At 39.8% G+C, this 26,217-nt stretch overlaps 1 protein-coding gene across 1 annotated transcript in view; it reads right to left on the bottom strand.

Moving 5' to 3' along the window:
- Positions 1 to 1,111: 1,111 nt before the first annotated feature.
- Positions 1,112 to 26,217, bottom strand: part of LOC120306753 (cytochrome P450 2J2-like) — a 47,040-nt gene continuing 21,934 nt past the window's right edge. The window contains exons 3-9 of the mRNA XM_039340537.1: positions 16,894 to 17,043; positions 16,531 to 16,691; positions 10,982 to 11,158; positions 7,490 to 7,631; positions 5,561 to 5,739; positions 2,842 to 2,983; positions 1,112 to 1,567 (exon numbers count right to left, since the gene is read on the bottom strand). Of these exons, the coding sequence (XP_039196471.1) occupies positions 1,383 to 1,567; positions 2,842 to 2,983; positions 5,561 to 5,739; positions 7,490 to 7,631; positions 10,982 to 11,158; positions 16,531 to 16,691; positions 16,894 to 17,043 (1,136 nt within the window). The 3' untranslated portion in view covers positions 1,112 to 1,382. The remainder of the gene's footprint in view (positions 1,568 to 2,841; positions 2,984 to 5,560; positions 5,740 to 7,489; positions 7,632 to 10,981; positions 11,159 to 16,530; positions 16,692 to 16,893; positions 17,044 to 26,217) is intronic.

Raw genomic sequence — 26,217 nt, 5'->3', positions numbered from 1 at the left:
TATAATCAGAAATGTCAATTTCTAGGCCATCATAACAGGATCTGGGTCACTCAGAAATTGAGGTCCATCAAGACAAAACCAAAAGGTTATCATGATCCTCATATTGAGGGCAACACAGACTTGTTCTGGTTTTTAGTAATAGTAGTAAAGTTGGAAGGGACCTTGGAGGTCATCTAGTCCAACTCCCTGCTCAGGCAGGAAACCCTACACCATTTCGGACAAATGGCTGTCCAGTCTCTTCTTAAAAACTTCCAGTGTTGGAGCATTTATGTGAGCTGAACCCCAAGGACATTAACATCCCTCATGATCAGATCACATTCCATATACCAGGAAGCTTTCTGTTATCACTCATGTTCTATATAGTTCATATCATTCAGATCCAACTGGTTTTCAGGAGCCATTTGGGGAATTTCCCAGAAGCCTGGCAGGTCCTTCATTTACCAATAGTACCTATTGAATTATCAAATTATTGTGGGAGAGGAATTGCCAGAAAAGACAGCTGGAGCAATACTAGTAAAAATCTTCTCCTTTGAGGAAGGTTGCAGAGAAAATGATTAGGTTGTAACAACAGGAGATTTTAGATCAGCGGTTCTCAACCTATGGGTCGTGACCCCATTTGGGGTCGATCGACCATTTTTCGGGGGTCGCCAAAGGCGGCGATCTGCCATTTTCTCCCCTCCGGGGGCAGCGCCGCGCATACGTGCTGCGCATGGGGCGGTGCCGCGCCTCCGGGGGTGCCACTGCACATGCGTGCCGCGCATGGGGCGGCCACGCCGCGCATGCATGCCGTGCAAGGGGGCCACGCCCCCATGCACGCCACGCCACGCATGCGCATAACGTTTGTGTGACGGGGGTCGCCGTCACACAAACGTTGAGAACCGCTGTTTTAGATAAAGCCTATATTTGGATCAAATCTAGGTTTAGGTCTAAGTATAGGATGAAAAATGCTTTGGTTGGCACACCTTTTCATGTTCTGTTAATTCTGTCAACATCATTTCATCCCTTCAAGCATGTCAGCATAATTTTGGATTATCTATGAAGTTTGCTCTGGCTGGTTTACTCTGGCCTGTAGGAGAAATTTATTAAAACTCAAAAAGGTACTAAGACCAAATGGAAAGCGATATGTTTTATTGGCACCCAAAGGAAACAAAGGGAAAGCATAACAAACTTACTTAGCACATTTTTTCATATACAATTTCCTAGTCTGTCATAGACTTGGTTCAGTAAGCTGTGTGAAGCCAGCAATAGGTTGAAGCACTTTCAAGGCAGAACAGAAGAAATCAAAACATATTAAGCGAATAGGCCCAAAGTAAACATGTGCATTTACCATATTGAATAACTATTCTATAATTAGTTTTATGCTTTTATGGAATTTTATATGTTTAAGCCTGTATGGGAATAGCACACAGTTTGTAAGGCTGTGGATGCACTGTGACCTTTGCAATAGATGCTTCACTGAGTTCTTTCACTCCTTCAGGCAACCGGAAGCTGAAGGCCCTCAACAGTCTGGTCAGAAAGATGAAGGTCTCAATTCTTGCCAGCTGCTGTCCCACACATGCACGCCGACCTATAGATGAGACAAGGAGGATACAACCAATCAAGAACAAAAGAGAAATTTCCTGAACAATTGATCAGTGGATTACCTCTGGAGTACTTACCTCTGGAGGTTGTGGGTGCTCCAAGACTGGAGGTTTTTAAGAAGAGATTTGACCATCATTTGTTTGAAATGGTATAACTCTGTTATTCTGATATTTTGATCTCCAAATTGTATCCCAATCGCTTCTAGCAAGTTCAATTCCTACAGTTATTTTCTCAGTTTTCCTCTGTTTGTGAACACCCCTTAATGCATGATTTTAACAGAAGTTATACTATATGGTAGATCATTTCAAAGGTCACACTATACACCCATGACAAAACTGATGTGGTATGTTTTTCTAGAGATGGGCCTACAAGAGGGAAGTCAACTTCTCACCATTAAGCACAGCCAATTGAAATCCATCCGATGGTGGCACTGTCTATCACACATTTTTCTATCTTATCGATCAGTAGACTGTAGTCTACTTTATCAAATGCCTTCCTGAAGTCCAAGCATATTATGTTTACAGCATTTCACTGGTCCACTAATTTAGTCACTTTAGGAAAGAAGGCAATAAGGTTTGCCTGATACAATTTGTTTTTAAAAAACAGATAATAGCTTAAAGTGATCACACTCTTAATTTCTAGGTGGTCGCTTATTCTCTACCTGATTATCTTTTCCAGGATTTTCCTAGGTATGGATGTCAAGTTGATGGGCCTATAATTTCCTCGATCCATGTTTTTTCCTTTTTGTAGATTGGTACCACATCAGCTCTTTTCCAGTCCTTTGCTAGTTCCTCTGTGCTACAGGAACTTTGAAAGATTTCATTCAGAGGCTTTGAGGTTACATCTGCCAGCTCCTTCAGAACCTGAGATGCAGACCATCTGGTCCAGGTGATGGGTACTCATCCAGGGTGAATAGGTGTTCTCTTACTACTTCCTTGCCTGTCTTGATTTGTGTACCTGTTCTATCTATCTCCCTCAGTGTTGCTTTGCTTGGACTATTTTCTCCTTTTGCATAAAAACATATGCAAAGAAGGACTTAATCAGTTTTGCTTCCCTCCTGCGGCCTGTCATTTTCTTGCCTTCGGCTTCCATTACTAGACCCATCATTTCCTTGAATTTCTTCTTGTTTCTTACACATTGAAATAAGATTTTTGTTGTGGTTGTTGCTGTTGTTAATTTCAGCATTAGTTGCCAGTTGTGGTTCACTCTGGGTCTCAGCTTTCCTATGAGTTATAAGCTGCTTTGGACTCATGGACGTACCTATTCCGAAGGGCAGAAACTCTTCCCGTTCAATGAACTTCCCATCCTTATCTAAAAAGTGATTTGGGTTGAATTCCTCAGGTGTCTCCCATTGTTCAGGGTCAAGAAGAACAGAACGCAGGTCTGCAAGAACATAGCAACCCTGTTTAAAAAAAAAAAAAGAGAGAGAGAGAGAGAGAGATGCAGAAAGTTAACATTTGGAAAGCAGCAGGCCCAGATAACATCCCTGGACGTGTCCTTAGGGAATGCACAGATGAGCTGGCTTGTGTTCTCACAGATATTTTCAATCTCTCATTGCAGCAGGCAGTGGTCCCATTATGTTTTAAGATGGCCATCATCTTGCCAGCACCAAAAAAAGTCCACAATTACAGGCCTCAATGATTACGGTCCGGTTGCACTGACATCCACCATGATGAAATGCTTTGAGAAGTTGATAAAGGACATTATTGTATCTAGTCTCCCACCAGCATTAGACATGCTTCAGTTTGCCTACTGACCAAATCGCTCTACGGAGGATGCTATTTCTTCCGTTCTCCATCTGAGCTTGAAGCACTTAGAGGAAAGAAATACTCATGTGTGTTTGTTGTTTGTTGACTTCAGTTTGGTGTTTAACCCAATCATTCCCCAGCATCTAGTAGACAAACTAGGCCTTTTAGGCTTAAACACCCCTTTGTGCAACTGGATTCTTGATTTTCTTACCAACAGGCTCCAATATGTGCGAGTTGGAACAAATACCTCTAATACCATTTTTTTGAGCACAGGTTCTCGTCAGGCTAAGTCTGCTGCTGTTCACCCTGTTGACTATGACTCTTGTGCTAGGTTTGCCACCAACCATATTGTGAAGTTCGCAGATGATACATCAGTAGTGGGCCTTATTCATGATGACAATGTGGAAGCTTACCACAAGGAGGTTGAGGGGTTGGTGAACTGGTGTAAGGAAAATAGCCTAGTTTTAAATACCAGAAAAACCAAAGAGATCATTGTCGATTTCAGAAAAGTCAGGCACAGCGACACTTCTCTATGCATTAATGATTCATCTGTGGAGATGGCTACCAGTATCAAATTCCTGGGTGTGCAGCTAACGAGTAGGCTGGCTTGGTTGCTCAACAGTGAGACACTGGTGAAGTGGGCACAGCAGGGCATGTATTTTCTGCATCACATGAGAAATGCACATCTTCCTTCTCCTATCCTTACCACTTTCTACAGGGGGACAATTGAGAGCATCCTGATATACAGCATCACAATCTGGTTTGGACGCATCACTGCTTCAGACAGGAAGGCAGTGCAGAGAGTGGTGAGGATGGCCAAAAAGATCATTGGCAGTTCCCTCCCTCCCATCCAGGACATAGCACAGAAGCATTGCTTGAGCAGGGTCCGTAAGATTATCTGGGATACTACACATCCTCTTCATGACCTGTTTTCCTTGTTACCTTCTAGGAGGAGGCTTCGTGGTATCTGTAGCAGAACATCCAGATTCAGCCATAGTTTCATTCCATACAGCATTAACCTTGTGAACTCTCAAGCTTCCTCCTTCCATTATATATTCAAGATGGACAGTATTTAATATTTATTTGTTATGTATATGTAGGGGTGTGGGTCTATACATATGTTATATATAGTATGCTTAGGTGTGTGTCATGTACGTGTTTCGCTTTGAGAGCGGGCAACTAGATTTCTGTCAACGCTGCTAACATTGGATGTTCTTGCTTTGACAAAATATGAAGAGGCAGACACTCTCTGTATAAGCTGTGTGCTACTTTTAGAGTCAAATTAGATGATGCTGGGAGGGGAGGAGAAAGATGTGTGTGGGGATTAGTTAAGATAAGAAACTGCGGGCTACAGAATGGAAGGGAAACTTTGCCCTTCAAACTGATTGGAGAATGTGATTTATGACGGCTAATTGGAGGAGAGAATTTTGCTTGAATATTATGTGCTCAGGGGAGGGGAATTCAGATCTTGGCATCCATCATGTTCATGCTGAAGGGTGCTGTACTAATAAAGAGACTTTAGGGTAAACAATGCCTCAACGTTATTTGAAGTATTCATCTAATTGGAACCATGACACTTTTATTTTTGATGTGTGCCGTTGTATCCACAGTAAAAAAAAAAAGACAATAAAAGTTATCTTACCTTATCTTACCCTACTTTACCTTACTTTATCTTACCCTATCCTGCCTTGCCTTGTCTTGCCTTATCTTCTTATCTTATGACCAAAAAGAGTAGTTTCATAAGGGAAACAAGGAAAAAGTTCAAACAATATTTATGAATCATTTGCTTCTAGCTTGCCTTTATGGAGCTCTATTTGTTCATTTCCAAAGCAGTTACTGAGATTCGTGGCTGCTCAACAGTTTAGTATCCTTTCTCTCTTTCCTTCTATTAAAACAGAGGGCTGGGTGCAAATTTTTTACTACTCCAGGTTGCCCCAAGAAGGGGGACAAAAAAAACAACAAAAAACAATGGCCAGACATGACTTCAATTATGAACTTAAATTCAGCCCTTAATCTCTTATCATCTTCCTAGGATAAATATAAAACATTTAGGGATCATTAAGTGTTTGGGGTTTAACCCATAATTGTTACCCCACAAAAGCTTACTATTCTTGCCCATTCGATTGACTACATTGTGGCAATTCCTGAATAGAGAGCGTTAAGCCAAGTGCCATATTCTGGTTTTCCTTCCATGTTGCATTAGTGGAATATAGCCTGAACACATTTCTCACCTTTGGAATAACGTAACCCCTCATCTTCACATCCTTCATACTTTTCCTGGGAGCCCCAACTAGCATGACATATTTTATACGCTGCATTTCATGAATCACAGCATTGGTGTAGGGCAGCTTCTTCCGATCCTGATAGGAAATAAACCCTGAGACATCTTCAAACTCTTTCTGGATTTTCTCTAGGAAAAAAAGACAGAAATAGAAGGCTCATTTTCAGTATTGTGTTTCATTTATTTATTTCCTAATTGTAATCTTTAGTCAAACTGTAGGATGTAGAATAGATTCTTGTAGAGAGCATAAGCTTGCAATAAATTTTTATATTCATTTGAATTGCCTGGACTTCCTGATTTTTCTCCTCTTGACACATGTTATTGCTGGCTTCTGGGCTCTGTGTCTGCTAGAATTCCAAAATTTGCACCTCAGTATGGCTTCCATTTTTAGCTGTCAGCTCCATTGGGCTTTCTTCTGAGGGATCCAAATCCAATTCCAGTTTCTTGGCCTTGCATTCTTTCTCTGATCTCTGATCCAGATCACACATTTTATGCCCAAGGTTCCTGTTGATTTTCTGGATTCTGGGTCTGTTCTTGCTTCTACCCCCCCCCCCCCCCACAGCAGCTGGTTGAACTTCTGAGCTGGCTCCAGCTTCAGTTTCAAGCTGGATCATTACTATGCCTCTTCTGGCATTCCTCGGCACACACTGTCTTCCACAGCTTCCAGGTCTGCAACCCCTTCCTCTATGGGCAGGCTCCCCACCTTTTGCCAGTCCCTCATCCTGGTTGCATCCCTGAACACTGCTGATAACAGTTCTAGATTGGCTCTGTCCCCTCTGCCCCCAATCATTGAGACCACTTGGAGGTTTATCAGTGCCCTTCTGTGTTGTAAACAGGAGATAGGTGGTGTTGTATCCCTCCCCATCTGTTGAGAGATGGCTGTTCAGTCTTAATGTAGATAGCCTCTTTGACCCCTCTTTCAAACCAGCAGTCCTCTCTCTTCAGAATGTGGATTTGCTGTCTTTCAGCAGTTCCAAGAAGATTCCATACACATTTGCACGATTCAGGTGACCTTAGGACACTTAGATAAACCCCCAAGTAGCTTCAACAATTCTCTGAAAGAGTGCTAATGACCAGATGACTGTGAGGAATATAAACCTTTCCATTCTCCACCATTCAGTCAGAACTGAAGAAGTTTCTTGGATGAGAAGTGAAATGTCTTCAAGGAAAAACAAAGAAAGTCCAGTTGCCTCTTGAAAAAGAAACTATGGGGCAACCATGATCTGGATGACTGAAAATCTCCACAGACACAACTCTTGGCTGGCTCCCAATGCTGCTCTATTCCTTCATGCAGACTCCAATCTCCATTAGCTACTTACCTTCACCACACCTTCAGCCTTGTTGCAGCCAACCCAACTTGGTTCCTCCAGTGTCCTATCGAGTAGCAGGCAAGGCAGTAGCAAGACAGGAAGAAGGTATGGTTAAGGAGAAGATTGAAGGGATTATTAGGTATCCCAAGGAATCCCCCACACGGCTCCTATCCTTTCTCTTCATAGCAGGGAGCCTAGTGGGCATCTGCTTGTGCCCACTGCTTTGATATTTTTCTATGTTTATTATATTATATTATTATGAATTTAGGTAAGAAACAAGTCACAAATCTGAAAACCTTGGTAGATTTCTGCATTTGAAGTGTGTTAAATGTTTTAGATCTGTACTGATTTTCAGCTTTTAGACAATCAGTCTATGTTTTATTGAGGATTCATAGATGACTCTATATATGTGCATTCTTGGCTTTTCTTTAAACCCGCTAAGTTCATACTGTAGCTTAGAGGTTCAAGAATTTACATAGGAAAATTATTATGAAGAGTATTTTCAAATAATTCCTGTGTGTTTTAGAACCTGAGATTGGCCTTGTTCCCACAGCCTAGATTTCTCTCACCTTGGATGTTGGGATGATTTGTCAAGAGGAGCAGTGCCCACATCACAGCAGTGAAGGTTGTGTCTGTTCCAGCAACAAAAAAATCAAAAACACACTGAGCCATATTTTCTTCATCGTAAGTAGAGTTGGAGTCATTCCTGCTCTGATGTTTAAAATATAAAAATAAAAAATTACAATAATTCTGTGCAGATTTTTTTGTGCCACAAGTCATAATAAGAATAAATATATTCCTGCGGTTATATAGGAAAATCAACGCAAGTATCAAGAGTGAAAACCTGGCCGCTACAGGCCTTCCTGTTTTCATCTGGTCATTAGAGTAAGGGGGTGAGGAGATGAGGGTCCGAAGGGGTTAGTTAGGGGAACAAATCCTCTCCAGTTCTTCACATGTTTCCTGAGAAAGGATATATGGAAACTTTTCAAGGACATTCTAGCAGGTGTGAATGTTGAAGAAGTGAGAGACTTGAGTCAGCTCTTTTGTGGAAGGAAAGTTTATTTGTGCAGGTTCAGAGAGCTAATCACAGCTTAAAGGGTCTGAACGCCCAACAGGGGCATGGGTGATCATATTTATAACCCCCAATACGTAAGTATTTCCTGCAGATGGTTCTTATAACAACGGGAATTTGTTTACATGAGTTATGTGGACATCTACAGATGTCCCCATAGTTCACGTAAACACCTTCTCATTGTTTTGAGAACCTTCTGTTATCTTCTTCTCCATGGTTAGAATCTCCTTGAAAAGTTTCCATATACTGTTGACCCAGACTTAGAGGACAGTATTAATTGTGAATACATGCAGATTGCCCCGCTATCCCTGGCCACTTGCAGAACCATGAATGCAAGGTCATAAAAGGACAGCAAAGGAAACACCCAATATCCTAACCCGAAAACATATGGTGTCTTAGAGAAATACCTAAACCACCCAAAAGGGAACATATGGTGTCTTGGGGAAACAGCCCAAAGGGCATATTTTTAGCTACTTCTGCTTTCTTCCTTCTTATCTACACTATGCCAGCCTTAAAGGGCGAACTCTTTATCTTACGTGTGTCAGCTTTGCTGAGTGAATTGCTTAAGTAATCAAAGAAAGTATAAGAATAAGGCTTTTCTGATATTTGGGGCTTTTTCTTTTTTGTAGAGAAGCCCGTCTTTGTTCAGCTGAATAAAAACGTAAAGCTTGAAGGTAACTTCTGGTTTCCTGTATTTTTTATCAAGCAAAACCTCAGGACCTGCATAGCATTTTTGGCGAGCCAGACTTGCAGACGTTTCAACAAATGTCTGGAGAACTGGAGAGGTTTTGTTCCTCTAACTAACCCCTTCGGAGCTTCATCTCTCCCCCCCACCCCGGGCATGCCTTACTCTAATGATAAGATGAAAACAATAAGGCATGTAGCTGCCAGATTTTCACTCTTGACACTATCTTAAAGTAGCCAAGATCAAAGAGAGATTTGGCTTTGGGAGAACTTGAATTCATTTCCTTTTATTTTATGCTTGGTCAACTCAATAAATACTTCATGTGGAACAGTGACTAATGTGCACCTACTAGAGTGAATCACAAACATTCACAACCAGGATAATTTGCATACATTCTAATCTAAAGTTATGCTCAAAAGTGATGTATACGACTGCTCAAACTGCAAGCTTTTGTGGATGCTATGCAACACCATGAGAATTTTGAATGCGTGCTAGGTTCTTCTGGGTCATCGTCAAGCTTTCAGCAAACCAGTGCAATTTCATGAAGAATTGTGGGACAATCAATAAGAATAGAGCTGGAAGGGACCTTTGGGGTCTTCTAATACAGTCCCCTGCTCAAGCAGGAGACCCTATACCACTCCAGCCACGTGACTGTCCAGTCTCTTCTTTAAAACTTCCAGTGTTGAAGCATTCACAACTTCTCGAGGCAGATTGTTCCATTGATCAATTGTTCTAACTGTCAGGAAATTTCTCCTTAGTTCTTGGTTGCTTCTTGCTTTGATTAGTTTCCATCCGTTGCTTTTTGTTCTGCCTTCAGGTGCTTTGGAGAATAGCTTGACCCCCCTCTTTTTGTGGCAGCTTCTCAAATACTGAAAGATTGCTATCATGTCTCCCCTGGTCCTTCTTTTCTCTAGACTGGCCAAATCCTACGACCATTCTTCATATGTTTTTGTCTTCAGGCCTTTAATCATCTTAGTTGCTCTTCTTTGCACTTTTTCCCCACAGCCTCAACATCTTTTTTGTAAGATGTGGCCTTACTAAGGATTTATAAAGGGGTACTAATATTTCACCTGATTCTGATTCTATGCTCTGTTTATACAATCAACAGACAACTGACACTATACATGCCATCTGCCTGTTCATGGAGAAGCTACTTGAGAAACAAATGACCATACATATGGTAGTCACTTGAGCTAGAAAAAAGCATTTGATCAATAGCAAAATAACAGAGTTGGAAGGAATTGTGGAGGTCTTCTAATCCAGCCCCTGATGGAGACTCTATACCATTCCAAATAAATGACTGTCCAATCTCTTCTTTAAAACCTCCAGTGAAAGAACACCCATACCCTTCAAAGACAGGACAAGACAAGAACAGTGATTAATTGATTAACAGTCATCACTGGAGGTTTTTAAGAAGAGACTGGATAGCCACTTGTTTGAAATGGTATAGGGCTCTTGCTTGAGCAGGGAGTTGGATTAAAAGATCTCCAAGGTCCCTTCCAGCTCTATTCTAACCATATACTCATGATACCATGACAGAGAGTGAAAGTTGGATCACCCTTGAATCATTAATGTAAAGGTGGAAAGCCTGCCTTAATGGTTTAGGAATGAGGATAACTATTAAGAAGACTGTATATCATTTCTGCTTATGGTCAAGGCTGTGAAAATATCTGTCTTTTTCCAATCTTTTCAGGTTAAGTATTCATTTAAGTATAAATTAATAAAAAAGTCCCTGGTTATTCTTTTCCTCCTTAATGGGATTTCTAAGAAATGAGAGGCAAGCACAATAGGATGACAAACACTGATTTCTATCAGCCTACACAAAGAATCATTAGGTTTAAGATTGCAGAGGTACAATATAGTCCTTATTTAAAAGCAATCTGAATTTAACTTGGGCTAAATTCAGGATAGGAGCTAAATGAAAAAGAAAAAAAAATCTGATGAAGGCAATATCAGTAGCTCCTTCTTTATAAAGAATAAAATAATTCCAGGATCCGATCTGGGTCAGTCACCAGGACTAGAGGTTTGGTCTTCCAAGCTTTTGGATCGTGCTATAGCCCATGCTCAGGTAATTACTCTCTATCAGAGTGTGTTCTTTGGACTATTCTATTTATGTAGTGCCTGGGGTGGTGTGGCTTCCTATTGGTTGATTGGTATGTTGATGATGGCTATTGACTGTTGTTTTCTTGTGCTGCCAAGTCCTCAGCTCCTAAACATCTGAGAAGCTGGTAGTAAATCAGCACTCTTGTTGACTGGCTATATAATCATTCCTTGTTCATGAACTGAGCTACAATAATCCCATACCTTCTCCATCTGAAGAAGATAGTGATCAATGAAGTCTCCTGGCTCATGCAGGGAGCTGGATTCCTTGTGTTTCTCTATTTCCTGCTTTGCAAAGGAGACAATCGCATCCACAGCAGCCAGGGCCTTCTTGTGAGGGCCTGGGAGGTAGCTCATTAATCGTGGGAACACATTATATATCTAATAGAAAAGGAAGAGGAATGGGTATTTATTTATTTCCCACCACAATTAGAGAAGATTCTCAGTGACTCTCAGTAAAAAACAGCACCTAATAACCAAACAAAAGTGTTAGAAACACATTGAAATAGGGCAAACAATGAATTGTGTCAGACCCCAAAAGCCCTTCAGAAGAGCTCTGTTTCCAAATTCTTGTCGGAAACAGATAACGTTGGAGGCAGATAAATTATTAGAAAGTTATTATAAAATTCTCTTATTGTCTCCAAAAGCCTATGTAAATATGCTTACCTATGGCTAACTGAGCTGTGATTTAATAAATTAGATAAACTGGTTTCACATGCCAGGCTAAATAATAGATTAACTACATGGATTTTCACAGTCTGCTAGCTTGTGAACTCGTGTGTTTGAGATAGCATCTCAGGATAATCTGTTGGCTCAAAAATGGGCATCTTTATTCAGAGGCTCCCAACCCTGATAGTGTTTTGCAAGGTATTGAAAAATCTGACTGATTCCAAAGATATCAAGTGAACAGATGAACTCTGTTATTATTGATGGCAGGTGAGATCATTGTCTATCCTTGGCTCCCTGAGCTCCTTGTGTAAGATGAGCAGATATAATCAGATATTTACATAATCGTAAATAAGATTTACTTCAGAATTGAACTGATTCCCTGCTCCAGGTACAGTACAATTGGACAGATGGCAGGTTGAAACTCTTGGCTTACTAAATAAAAGCCCAAATATAACTGGACAAAGTTACTATGGACTTGAAAAAAGTTACCTATGACCTGTTCTGAAAGATACATCCCTGTGGCCAAGTAATCATATTTTGGGTGCTTAGTAACTGGCTTCCATTTGCCATTTGCAGCATCCCCCAGCCACGTGATCACATTTTATGACATTTTTGCCATTTTTCAACCCAAATTGCCCATTGGATGAGCTGGAATTAGAATTTTGAACATGTGACTCACTTAACAATCATCATAAAAATGGCTGTAAGAAACAGAAATCAAGGATTATAGATAAAATAATTTATAAAGGTAAAGAAGTCTACCATTAAAAAGTCTTTTTTAGATTTTTATTCAAAGTTATATGCTAGTGAAAGTATACAAACTTCAGATATAGAAAAATATCTACAGGAAGCACGTTTTCCTAGACTTACGAATGACCAACATGATGGGATTAATGGTTTAATTACTTCTGAAGAGATTATTTTTGCAATTAAACAATTGAAGGTTGGTAAGACTCCAGGTACTGATGGGTTAACAGCAATTTATTACAAGATGCTATCTGAAGAAATGATAGAACCATTAAAGGAACTCTTTAATGATATTTTATCTGGAGCAGAGTTACCTCCATCTTGGAGAACGGCCTTCATATCATTAATTCCAAAGGATGACCAGGATCTGTCCCAACCTAGAAATTATAGGCCTATATCTCTTTAAAATACTGATTATAAGATTTTTGCAAAGATATTGGCAAATAGATTAATGCAGGTTTTGAAACAATTGATTCATACTGACCAATCTGGATTTATAATGGGGAGATATATGAAAAACAATGTAAGACAAATTGTTAATTTAATAGAGTATTTGGATAAGAACAACCAAATCCCTGCTGCTTTAATATTTATAGATGCTGAGAAAGCTTTTGATCAATTAGATTGGAATTTTCTATTGAAAGTTGTAGAGGAAATGAATTTTGGAGATAAATTTTTGTCTGCTCTCAAGGCCATTTATCAACAACAATTGGCACAAATTATAATTAATGGGGGATTAACTGACGTATTTAAAATAGGAAAAGATACAAGACAGGGCTGTCCTTTATCCCCCTTGTTATTTGTATTAACAATGGAGATTTTACTTATTAAAATTCGAGATTCATCTAGATTAAAAGGAATAAAAATAAGTAAGATTGATTATAGGCTGAGAGCTTTTGCTGATGATTTGGTTGTGACGTTATCCCATCCAACAGATTCAGTCAAAGACTTGGTCGAAATTTTAGTACAGTATGGACAGGTTTCTGGTTTTAAGGTAAATAAGAATAAAACTAAGATATTATTGAAAAATATGTCTAGGAAGGGAAAAGATTTTATAGCTGAAATAACAGGTTATGAAATAGTTAATAAGGTTAAGTATTTAGGAGTTTATATTACAACATCTAATGGAAAATTGTATAAGAATAATTATGAACGCTTATGGGTTAAAGTTCAAAAAGATTTAAATGATTGGCAAAACCTACAACTATCGTTATTGGGGAGAATTTCAGTAGTGAAAATGAATGTTCTACCAAAGTTTCTTTTTTTGTTTCAGGTGATACCCATTTTAAAGAAGGATGCTAACTTGGATGAGTGGCAGAAGGGAATTAATAAATTTATTTGGGGTGGGAAGAAATCAAGGGTAAAGTTTAAGATTTTACAAGATGCTCAAGAAAGAGGTGGACTTAAAGCACCAAATTTGAAATTATATTATGATGCGGCCACTTTAACTTTAGTAAGTGACTGGCTTAATTTAACAAATAGAGACATTCTTGTTCTTGAAGGGTGGGATTTATTACATGGTTGGCACGCATATTTAATTTTTGATAAGAAAGTAGATTGGGTCTTTAAGTCACATATTTTTATGCTTTACTTCGAGTTTGGAAAAAATATTATTATAAGTTAAATTATAAAATACCTATTTGGGGGATTCCTGGACAAGCAATTCAGGGGGTTTCCAAGGGGGTGAATTTTGATAACCTTTCGTATAAAGAGTTACTTATTGGCAATTAAAGTCTTCAGATGTGTTAAGGCAAGAAAATATTTTACAATCGTGGTTTCAATATTTGCAAATAGCGCAGAGGTGGACTTTAGATAAGAAAGTGGGAATTACTTTAGTAGATGAAAATTTGGTAATTCAGATTAAGGATCAGAAACATGCCCATATTAAAAGAATTTACAATGAGTTAATAAAATTGGATTCAGAAACAGAGTTAGTAAAAGATTGTATGATTAAATGGGCTCAGAATATTCAGGAACCGATTTCATTGGATTTATGGGAGGTAATTTGGACCAGAAATGTTAAATTTACGCAGGCCCCAAATTTGAGGGAAAATTTTTATAAAATGTTTTATAGATGGCATCTGGATCCTAAAAAGTTGTCCTGTATGTACCCGAACCTGCAACCTAAATGTTGGAGATGTGGTTGCTTGGATGCAATCTATTTTCATGTTTGGTGGACTTGTAAAGATATTAAAGCCTTCTGGCTTATGATTTGGTGAACATTCAAAAGGTTTTTAAAAGGAAGATTAAGTTTACTCCCCAACTGTTTCTTTTGGGCATTTTTGTGGATTTTATTGTTAAAGAAAATATTTTATTGTTGAATTTAATAACAGCAGCAAGATTATTGGTGTGTCAATATTGGAAGAAGGATACTCTGCCTTCTTTAGAAGAATGGGTATTTAAGGTTTCTAATTTAGCAGAAATGGCTAAAATTTCTGCTTATTTAAAGGACCATTCACAAGAGAGATATTTTAATGTATGGAGAAGATGGATAGAATATGTTCAGAAGAAGTATGGAACTACAAAGTTTCATTTATTTTATGAGTAATGAACTTGTTTATAAATTTATGATGTTAAAGTTTGAAGAGAGTTAAGGGTTAATATGATTTTGTTCATTGTATAATTAGTAAACTTAAATAGATTACGTTTAATATGTTTGTATAATCCTGTACTTTGCTCTGGGAAATCGGGTGGGGGGAGGGGGGCAGGGGGAAAGGGGCGGGGGAGGGGGTGGATGGGTCGAAGTTTAAGTAGTTCAGATAAAGTAGAAATAGTTTACTGTTTATAATATTAAAGTTTCAATTTGGAGAGAGGAATTGCTCGGGCATTTCCCCTGAACCACATCTGGAGTGAGAAGGTAGAAGAAGGTGAGAAGTAAGTAGGAAGGTTGAGGAGAGGTGGAGAGTGAAGAAGAGGAAGAAGAGGGAAAGAGGCAAGTTGGTTGGGGGTGGATGCGGTTTGGGGGGAAATGGGTGGGCAATACCGAAAGTGGTGTGTATCAATTTGTTTTATTTTTTATCTGAAGTATTTTAAAGATTGTAATGTATTGTAAAATAGAAAATAAAAACTTTATAATAAAAAAAATGGTTGTAAAATCAAGTCCTATGATGTAGTGACTCAAAATTGAGTCCAATCATGTGGTGATAGCAATAATTTACGATTACAGTTCAGGGCTTAATTATAAACTGTATAGTCCTCGGTAGATCAACAGAAGTCCAGTATGAAGGTCAATAGAAATCATTCTTCCTGGTTTTTCCTCATTATTCATATCCCACTAGAATATTATGTCGAGTTCTCTATACTGTGCTTTAGGGACAACATTTACAAATTGAAGTGTCCAGGGCAACTGAGATGACAAATGCCTTGGAAGGAAATACTTAAAGGCAACAACTGGAAGCTATAGGTATGCTTAGCCTGGAGAAAAGAAGATCACCAGGGGACATGATGGCTGTCCTCATGTATTTGAGTGAGTGTCAGATAGAAGAGAAACAGGACGGTTCAGAATTCTTCTAGAAATATGGATGGAAGCAACAGGTTTAAATGACAAGGAAGCAGATGTTAGTTGGATATTGGGAAAAATAGGTAAGAACCTATAGAATAGGGGTCTTCAAACGTGGCCATTTTATGACTTGTGTACTTTAACTCCCAGAATTCCTCAGCCAGCATGCCCCCTGCTATAGAAGGATAAGAAGAAAAAGCAGCAGCTGTCTTCCTTGCAATGGCTGGTTCAGTTTCTTAGCATCTGATGATATCAAAACAGTTTTGAACTTGACCTGGAAGCTGGAGCAGAAAGACACAAAAGTATGTGATGAGATGACTAGATGCTTGGGAGGAGCATCTCTCCTTACTTAATGAGCAGAAATAAGTCTCTCCTACAACATAAAAAACCTTAAACAAATTCAGAATTGCACCCACTGGAAAATGTGCCCCATCACTGGAGGCTTTGAAGAAGAGACTGGACAGCCACTTGTCTGAAGTGGTATGAGGTCTCCTGCAGGAGCAGGGGGTTAGACTAGATGACCTCCAAGCTTCCTTCCAACTCTGTTACTGTTACTAAGTCAGGTGGTGACACTGGGTCAGCCCCCCCCCTCTCTATCCTAAAAATGGGCAATGGCAAATCACTTCCCAAATTTTGAAAAGAAAACTGCAAAGATTTATCCAGGCTGACACATGGAGTCAAGACTGACTCAAGAGCTCTCGTACCTTTTGGGGGGAATAGTAGAATAAATGATTTCCAAGGGTGCCTCCATACCTTACATGCACGATTACATGAAAATGTTGATAGAAACATAGTTTGTTTGGAGACTTTTGCCTCTTTAACAGAAAAGATGACTCACGTGATGGAAAGAGTCCCCAGTGATTTTCACAATAATTTCCAGGGCTAGAATTAACTTCTGGAAGTTTTCATCTTCAGGTTCAAACTGATGGCCAAAACTCAAAGCACATATGACATTAGAAACTGCATTTAGTACCAGAAACGATGGATCAAATAGCTGTCCTGCAAATGAAGATATTTTATAATGAATTTCATAAAGAAGAGAACTTCTAAGGAGATGAAGGAAGAGAATTGGAAATTCTGTCAATTTTTTTTCAAAAATTTGGAATCAAATCAAATGCATCTCTTTTTATTTGAAATACTGAGAATAGAAAAGATTTTTTCAGACTGTCATGAACTATTGTCATTACCGCAAATTACAGACCTTTTGTTTCTCTAAAGCTCTCCACCAACGTCTGAGCCGCGTCTTCTATCTGGTGCTCAATGCTTTTCTTCCCCAGGCCCAGCTTCCGCAGAGAAGTAAGGCCGATGTGTCGCTGCTGTTTCCAGGTGTGGCCATTGGAAAAAATAATTCCTGAAGGCATCAGCAGACAACGATAAATGATTCCCAATTACATTTTTTTGTTTTCTGAGGTTTTCATGGGTGTTTGTATGTAGGTCTTTGGTTGTTCGGGTTTTCTCCCGCGTAAAATTGGAAGTGTCTTGGCGACGTTTCGATGAAGTCCCATTCGTCATCTTCAGGCTGGTGTTTTCAGCTTCGTGCTACGAGCACGTGCTTTGTGTTCCTCGAAGCACGAAGCTGAAAACACCAGCCTGAAGATGACGAATGGGACTTCGTCGAAACGTCGCCAAGACACTTCCAATTTTACGCGGGAGAAAACCCGAACAACCAAAGACCTACATATATATATATATATATATATATATATATATATATATATATATATAATGCTAAAAATATGAACCCTGGGAATATTCATATCCAAAATAAAATGAACACCAAGGTATTGATTAAAACTATAAAAGTTTAATTTAAAAACGCCAAGCTTTCGCCGTCACCTGCCGGCATCAGCAGGGCTGGACCGCTAGGGTGTGAGAGAGTCATTTTATAGGCAGGCCGGAGTCTGCACTCGGCTCCTCGATCTCGTCACCGGACCCAATTGGTTAAATTGTGCTCCGGTGGTTCGTTTCTTTCTGTCCTTCCTAGCTGCAGGAGGAGACCATAATCCCACCTTCCCCCACATCGGTGATCCCGATTGTAATGTGTGGAGGAAGGATGCAGAAGACAAAAAAAGGGGGGAGGGGCATGATGACTATGCATGACCATACTTACGAGGCTTATCACATGGATAAACAGCTTACTGAACTACCCCAATTTACTACTGTAACCCAGGCAGCTCAGAATGTTACACATGGCCATCTTAGTAACAACTGGGCACGAGGGGGAGACATTGGGGAAGAAAGGGAAAGCACTCGTAGAGAGAATAGCTGCATGGATGTGGATTGGAAAAAGAGAAAAGGGAAATACAAACCACCACAGAAACCTGAGGGAGAGAATGGATCAAAGGAGGGGGGCAACCAGGGAGATAGGGAGGTTGCCCCACCCACCCTAGAATCCAAGGAAAAGAAGGCAAATGAGGACATACATGTAGATAAGGGGTGCAGGAAGAAACGGATCACCGGAGTACAATCTATCCAATTAGGTTCGATAACGAGATCAAGGAGCCGGGCGCAGACTCTGGCTTGCTTATAAGAGACTCTCCCACTCTCTGGCGTTTTAAGCCCTGATGATGCTGGCAGGTGACGGAGAAAGCTTGGCTTTTTAAAATTAAACTTTTATAGTTTTAACTACCTTGGTGCTCATGTATTTGTATGTAGGTCTTTGGTTGTTTGGGTTTTCTCCCATGTAAAATTGGAAGTGTCTTGGCAACGTTTTGACGAAGTCCCATTCGTCATCTTCAGGCTGGTGTTTTCAGCTTCGTGCTGCTGCAAAGCCCTCCTCCCATACATAAAAGGCACCACAGACAGAATCAGTAAGATCCTCCATAAACACAACATCAAAACAGCATTCTGCACAAACAGAAAAATATCCACCATCCTTAGAAACCCCAAAGATAAAATTGAATTAGAAAATCAAGGAGTATACGAAATCCCATGCACCACTTGTCCCACCACATACATCGGACAAACCAACAGAAGAATAAGTGCACGCATTGAAGAACATAAGAACTCAGTCAAAAAAGAGGAACCAACATCTTCCCTGGTCCAACACCTTAAAGCCACAGGACATGAAATTGACTTTAAAAATACCAGAACCATTGCCAAAAGTGAACATTTTAATAACAGAATAATCAGAGAAGCCATCGAGATAGAAAAACGCCCACACAGCATGAACAAGCGAGATGATACCTCCCGCCTACCAGCCATTTGGAAACCCGCCCTTATTGACAAACGACTCCCTAACACAAAAAATGATACCAGACCCACACTCACAAAAACCACACAGGAGGTCACCACCACACATCCACGCAAAAAACAAACCCAAAGCCACACCGATGACGAGGCACGACCACAAACCAGAAGCCAGACCACAGCTGCATCATTAGCCACTTTAAACCCCTCCAATCCATACATGAAGCAAACTGACACCCTCCATGAAGAGGAAGCACGACCACGAACGCGAAGCCAAAAAATAGCAAGGCAGCCCAAAATCTCAAACCCCTCTGCAACTCAGACTAACCTGAGCACAACCAAACAGAACACTCCCCCAGCCAATCAGAGCACAGCCAAGCCCCTAACCATTCAGAACACACCTCCACCCAATCAGAACACAGCCAAGCTCCCACCCAATCAGTTCATACCCCCACTGGCAGTTAAAAGGAAGAAACAGCTAAGACCACACATTGCTGCTGAAAGCACGAAGCTGAAAGCACCAGCCTGAAGATGACGAATGGGACTTCGTCGAAACATCGCCAAGACACTTCCAATTTTACGCGGGAGAAAACCCGAACAACCAAAGACCTACACACAAACACACACACACACACACACACACACACACACACACACACACACACACATATATATATATATATATATATATATATATATATATATATATATGAACAGTTCTTGCCAAACTTCCCTCTGGGTTTCAGATGGACATACTAAACCTCAGTGACATGCTGTAATTTTCTAACATTCTGGCCATTTTATTTTTTATTACAAAAATATTTATTCATTTTGGGATTCACATAGACACAGGGAATCATATGTGGTATGGCAACCAAATGTGCACTCTTTGCCAACCTCTGTCTTATATAATGGACATCAAAGCCTTCTAAGATTTTGTAATTGGTCATGTGCAAGAACATATGTTGGAATATTCATGAACAGGAAGAATCATGTGGTAACTCAGTCAGCCAATGTGAAAAAAGTGCTACTGAGTCTGTGCAAAAAAGAGTATTGAGTTAGGAGCTGGATTTCCAGTCTCAAGTTTTGTCTCTGGTCTGTCTCTGTAAGAAGTCTTCATTAAGCTATGTTGCTGTAAAGAAGAATGGTATTGTAAATATTTTTATATAAATATAAAGTTATTTGAATCAGCTAAATGCAGTCAACTGTGAGAGCTTCTGTTTTATTTTTTCACCAATAGAGAAATTAAAATTCTCTAACAACATATGTTATAGGCACAAGAGAGAGGATCTTCTCGGTGGTGGCACAATCCATCTGCAACTATTTTTTTTTTTGTTCTTTATATTTAATGTCAGCAAAGATAAGAGAATCTTACATTCATTTTCAGCTATGCAAGGCTCATTATGTGGCTAAGAATACATATGCAGAAATACAGTCTTTTACTCCTTTATATTATAGTCTCTGTATCTATCTATCTATCTATCTATCTATCTATCTATCTATCTATCTATCTATCTATCTATCTATCTTTGGTTATTCGGATTTTCTCCCACGTAAAATTGGAAGTGTCTTGGCAACGTTTCGACGAAGTCCCATTCGTCATCTTCAGGCTGGTGTTTTTAGCTTCGTGCTAAATGTGTGGTCTTAGCTGTTTCTTCCTTTTAACTGCCAGTGGAGGTATGAACTGATTGGGTGGAGCTTGGCTGTGTTCTGATTGGGTGGATGTGTGTTTTGATTGGTTAGGGGCTTGGCTGTGCTCTGATTGGCTGGGGGAGTGTTCTGTTTGGATTCTGTCAATAAGGGCGGGTTTCCAATAAGGGCGGGTTTCCATTTGGAAACCCGCCCTTATTGACAAACAACTCCCTAACACAAAAAATGACACCAGACCTACATTCACAAAAACCACACAGGATGTCACCACCACACATCTACGCAAAAAGCAAACCCAAAGCCACACCGATGATGAGGAACGACCACAAACCAGAAGCCAGACCACAGCTGCATCATTAGCCACTTTAAACCCCTCCAATCCATACATGAAGCAAACTGACACCCACCATGAAGATGAGGCACGACCATGAACGCGAAGCCAAAAAATAGCAATGCAGCTCACCATTTTAAATCCCCCTGCAACTCAGACTAACCTGAGCACAACAAAGCCCCCACCCAAACAGAATACTCCCCCAGCCAATCAGAGCACAGCCAACCCCCCAGCCAATCAGAGCACAGCCAACCCCCCAGCCAATCAGAGCACAGCCAAGCTCCTAACCAATCAGAACACACCTCCATCCAATCAGAACACAGCCAAGCTCTCATCCAATCAATTCATACCCCCACTGGAAGTTAAAAGGAGGAAACAGCTACAATCACACATTGCTCCTAGAAGCACGAAGCCAAAAGCACCAGCCTGAAGATGACGAATGAGACTTCGTCGAAACGTTGCCAAGACATTTCCAATTTTACGTGGGAGAAAACCCGAATAACCAAAGACATATATATATATATGTGTGTGTGTGTGTGTGTGTGTGTGTGTGTGTCCTTAATGGTTATAAAAATATGAATCCCGGGCATATTTGTTCAATGATGCAATCTTTGATCTCCGGGAAGAGTATACTCCAGTTATTTATTGTTGAAACACCATTTAAAACAATAAAAACAGTTATAAACAAGATTAAAATAACTTAGCTTTTGCTGGTCCTCTGCCAGCATCCTCAGAGTGCGGCTTAGGGGGTGGGAAAGTTCTTTTTATCCCCTTGCTGATCCAACTGCCTACTCATTGCCCTCGTGACAGGGCCACTCTTCCTGATTGCCTGTAACTGCCTTAACTGTTCCACCCTCTCTTTTTTGCACTCCAACATTGTATTTTTCTGCTCTGTCATCCTTGTGCCGTCTCCCCCTCCCTGCGCTGTTATCACCAACACACTCTTCAATCCCTCCTCTCTACCCAATGCAAGGTGCCTCCTCCGATTCGGCACTACACGAGGACAGTTCTATACATTGGTTGATGGAGTCTGTGTTGGAGAACCAGGCCTCCTTTAGTAAGTGTCCTCCTTTGGAGGCGTCCTGGACAATGACTTCTGCCTCCTTGAAATAAAACGAATAAAAACTAGGATAAATGAACATAAATTGGCTGTCAGAGGCAGGAGCAATACTCTCAAATATGGACGCACATGATTAATACCGGACATTCTTTTGATTTCAAGGAGGCAGAAGCCATTGCCCAGGACGCCTGGAGAGGGTGGGACCGACAGGAAAGGAGAAGGCAGATAAGAATAGCAGGCAGGACGGCAGATTGGGGGGGGGAGGAAAGCTTGGGAAGGAGGGTTTAATAGGAATGGATGTTGGCATGTGGGAACAGCATGTAGGACAGCAGGTCAGAGAAGGAGGAATGCTAGAAAAGAGAGGATGGACAGAAATGGATGAACAACAGGCAAGTCAGCAGATTACGGGGAGGACATTGGAGAGGGGAAGATGGACAGTGGTGGAGGAGGGTAAACAGGAACAGCAGGTAGAGCAGCGGATTAGGAAGGAAAAGATATTGAGGAAGAGAACATCGATAGGAATGGTTGACGAAAGGCAGGAGCAATATGTTAATCAACAGGTGGTAGGGTTGAAGGAAGGGGGATTGACAGGGATGGATGACGTAGGGCAGGATGGGCAGGTTAGAGATAGAGGAGAATTGGAGAAAGAAGGGGTGATGGGAATTAATGATGTAATACAGGCATGGACGGATCGGCGTGTGTGGGGGGAAGTGTTAAGGGAGCAAAGAAGGACAGGAATGGATCGGGCAGGACAGGAACAGCAGGGAGATCGGCAGACTGAGGGGGTAGACAAACTACCTGAGAGAGGAAGGTTGATAGGAAGGCAGGATGGGAAACAGGAACAGCAGGGAGACCGACAGAAGAGGAGGAGAGATTATTTGGAGAAGGGAAGAGTGATAGGAGAGGATGATGGTAGGCAGGAATGGTACACAAGTAAGCAGGTTAGGGAAATGAAAAAATTGGAGAAGGGAAGGATGACAGGAATGGACAACAAAGGGTATATGAATTGGCAGGCTAGGAGAGGAGGGGAGTTGGAGGAGGGAGATGAGATAGGAACTGGCAACATAATGCAAAAACAGCAAGTAGACCAGCAGCTCAACAGGGAGAATAAAAAGGAGGAACTCCGTGACAGGACTTGTGTGGTGTCGAATTGGAGGAGGCACCTTGCATTGGGTAGAGAGGAGGGATTGAGTAGTGTGTTGGTAATAACAGAGCAGGGAGGAGGAGGCGGCACAAGGATGACAGAGCAAATAAATACAAAATTGGAGTGCAAAAAAGAGAGGGCGAAACAGTTAAGGCAGTTACAGGCAATCAGGAAGAGTGGCCCTGTCACGAGGGCAATGAGTAGGCAGTTGGATCAGCAAGGGGATAAAAAGAACTTTCCCACCCCCTAAGCCCCACTCTGAGGACGCTGGCAGAGGACCAGCGAAAGCTAAGTTGTTTTAATCTTGTATATAACTGTTTTTATTGTTTTAAATGTTGTTTTAACAATAAATAACTGGAGTATACTCTTCCCGGAGATCGAAGATTGCATCATTGAACATATATATATGTTTTCTGAGGTTTTCGCGGGTGGGACTTCGTCAAAACATCCCCAAGACACTTCCAATTTTACGTGGGAGAAAACCCGAATAACTATATATATATATATATCCTGGGTGAATCCATAGTCAATTACCAATAAAACGTGAACACCAGGAATATAATAAACTATAAAAGTTTAATACCATCACCGATCACCAAGCTTTCGTCAGATACTTCTGACATCGTCAGGGTTAATGCTGGTCTGTGGGAGAGTGCCTTTATAGGTAAGCCGTCATTTGCACACGGCTCCTAGATCTTGTCGTAGGTCCTAATTGATTTAACTGCTTTTTAATCATGGCTTCCATACTGATGACTCCTCTTTTCTTGCTTTTACTGCTTGTGGGTGTGTCATTATTCCCCTCTACCTCCCACTGTCTTGAATTAGGGAGGTTCTTTCCTCCCCTTTTTTGGTCATTCGTATCTCTAAGTTGTTCCCTCTTCACACCTCCGTGTCTCCTACCTTCCTCCTTCTTCTTTATTGAAAATTTTTTAAAAGTTTTACAAATAAACAACAACCCTCACCCAATCCCTCCCAAACCCACCCCTCCCTCCCCCCTCCCCGAACTTCCCAGAACTGAATATAGGCTTATTTAAAAATTTTTTTTAAAAAAACACTTAAACAACATTTACAACTTATAAAATAATTAATAATGATATATATATGATATAAGCATTAAGAAAAAAAAGAGAAAATACTTAAAAAAGAGAGAAAAAAGAAAAAGGAAAGAGAGAGAGAAAAAAGAAGGAAGAAAGAATAAAAAAAATAAAAGTTCATAAGACGGAAACAAAAGAAAAAAAGAAAAAAAAGCAATCAATACAAATTATGAAAAAGCTAAATAATATTTTTCCATATTCAAATTGTGTTGAATAAAATTTATCCATTTTTCCCATACAACAAAAAATTTCTCTTGAGATTGCTCCTTTAAGAAAGCCGTAATCTTTGCCATTTCTGCCAAATACGAAACTTTATAAAACCACTCTTGTAAAGTAGGCAAAGAATCCTTCTTCCAATATTGTCCAACTAACAGCCTAGCGGCTGTGATCAAATTTAGCATCAGTATAACTTCCTTAGCATCACAGTCAGTAATAATACCTAATAAAAATAATTGCGGAGTAAATTTTACCCTCCTTCTAAAAATTCTTTGAATATTCCACCATATCTTAATCCAAAAGGCTTTTATATTTTTGCACGACCACCAAATATGAAAATAAGTAGCGTCCAAACAACCACATCTCCAACATTTAGGCTGTAGATCAGGGTACATAATGGACATTTTTTTGTGGATCAAGGTGCCATCTATAAAACATTTTATAAAAATTCTCTCTTAAGTTCTGTGCTTGTGTGAATTTAACATTCCTCACCCAAATAAGTTCCCAAGTATCCAGTAAAATTGATTCACCAATATTTTGTGCCCATTTAATCATACAATCTTTAATTAATTCAGATTCTGAATCCATTTCCACTAAAACCCCATAAACCCTCTTAATATGGGTTGGTCTTTGATCCCTTACTTGATTGATGAGATTTTCATCTTCTCTAAGCCATCCCATATTACAATCCGTCTTCCATCTATCCACTATTTGTCTATATTGAAACCATGAATAAGTAAGATTTTCATGTGTTAAATCTTCCAAAGATTTTAACTGCCAATTTTGACCATCCCATCTAAGTAATTGTATATAAGAAACCATATCCATCTTGACTCCTTTCTTTATTCCCTCTATCGCATGCCAAGGTATGGCCCATAATGGTATTTTAAAATCACTTCTATAATATTTCCTCCACACCCTAAGCAAAGAAATTCTTATGAGATTTAAAAACCCGGTCCATTTTTTTATTAAAAATTAAATAGGCATGCCATCCAAAAAGTAAATCCCAGCCTTCCAAATGGAGTATTTCTACATTTGTTAAATTCACCCAATCACTAATCAATGTTAGTACCACCGCATCATAATACAATTTCAAATTTGGTACCTTGAGTCCACCTCTCTCACGGAAATCTTGCATAATTTTAAGTTTGACCCTTGGTTTTTTCCCTGCCCAAATAAATTTGTTAATACCTTTCTGCCATTCATTTAGGTTAAGTTCATTCTTTAAAATGGGTAACATTTGGAACAAAAAAAGAAACTTTGGCAGAACATTCATTTTAATAACTGCAATTCTACCCATAAGAGATAACTGTAAATTATTCCAATTCATTAAATCCTTCTGTACCCCAATCCACAACTTTTCATAATTATTTTTATACAGTTTTGCATTAGAAGCAGATAGTGTAACCCCCAAATATTTTACCTTGTCAACAACTTCAAAATCTGTTAAATTGACCAAAGTCTGTTTATCACAATGTCATATTTTTTGGTAATATTTTAGTCATTATTATTAATTTTAAAACCCAAGACGCACCCATATTGCTGAATCAGTTGTAATAATTTAACTACCGAATAAGTAGGTTGATACAAAGTAACAACCAAGTCATCTGCAAAAGCTCTTAACTTATATTCTTTTTTATTAATTTCTATTCCTTTTATTTCTTGAGACTCCCGAATTTTAATTAACAAAATTTCCAATGTTAAGACAAACAATAACGGAGATAATGGACATCCCTGTCTTGTACCTTTTTCTATTGTAAAAACCTCTGATAAACCCCCATTTACAATAAGTTGAGCAGTCTGTTTTTGATATATATTAGATAAAACTTGTAATATATTTT

This window comes from Crotalus tigris, unplaced genomic scaffold, assembly GCF_016545835.1.
Source record: "Crotalus tigris isolate CLP2741 ecotype Arizona unplaced genomic scaffold, ASM1654583v1 scf7180000017752.986373038:1224578, whole genome shotgun sequence".
In the NCBI taxonomy this organism is placed as follows: domain Eukaryota; kingdom Metazoa; phylum Chordata; class Lepidosauria; order Squamata; family Viperidae; genus Crotalus; species Crotalus tigris.
The sequence above is the reverse complement of the archived record's forward strand: the minus strand, read 5'-3'. Positions and strand labels throughout refer to the sequence as shown.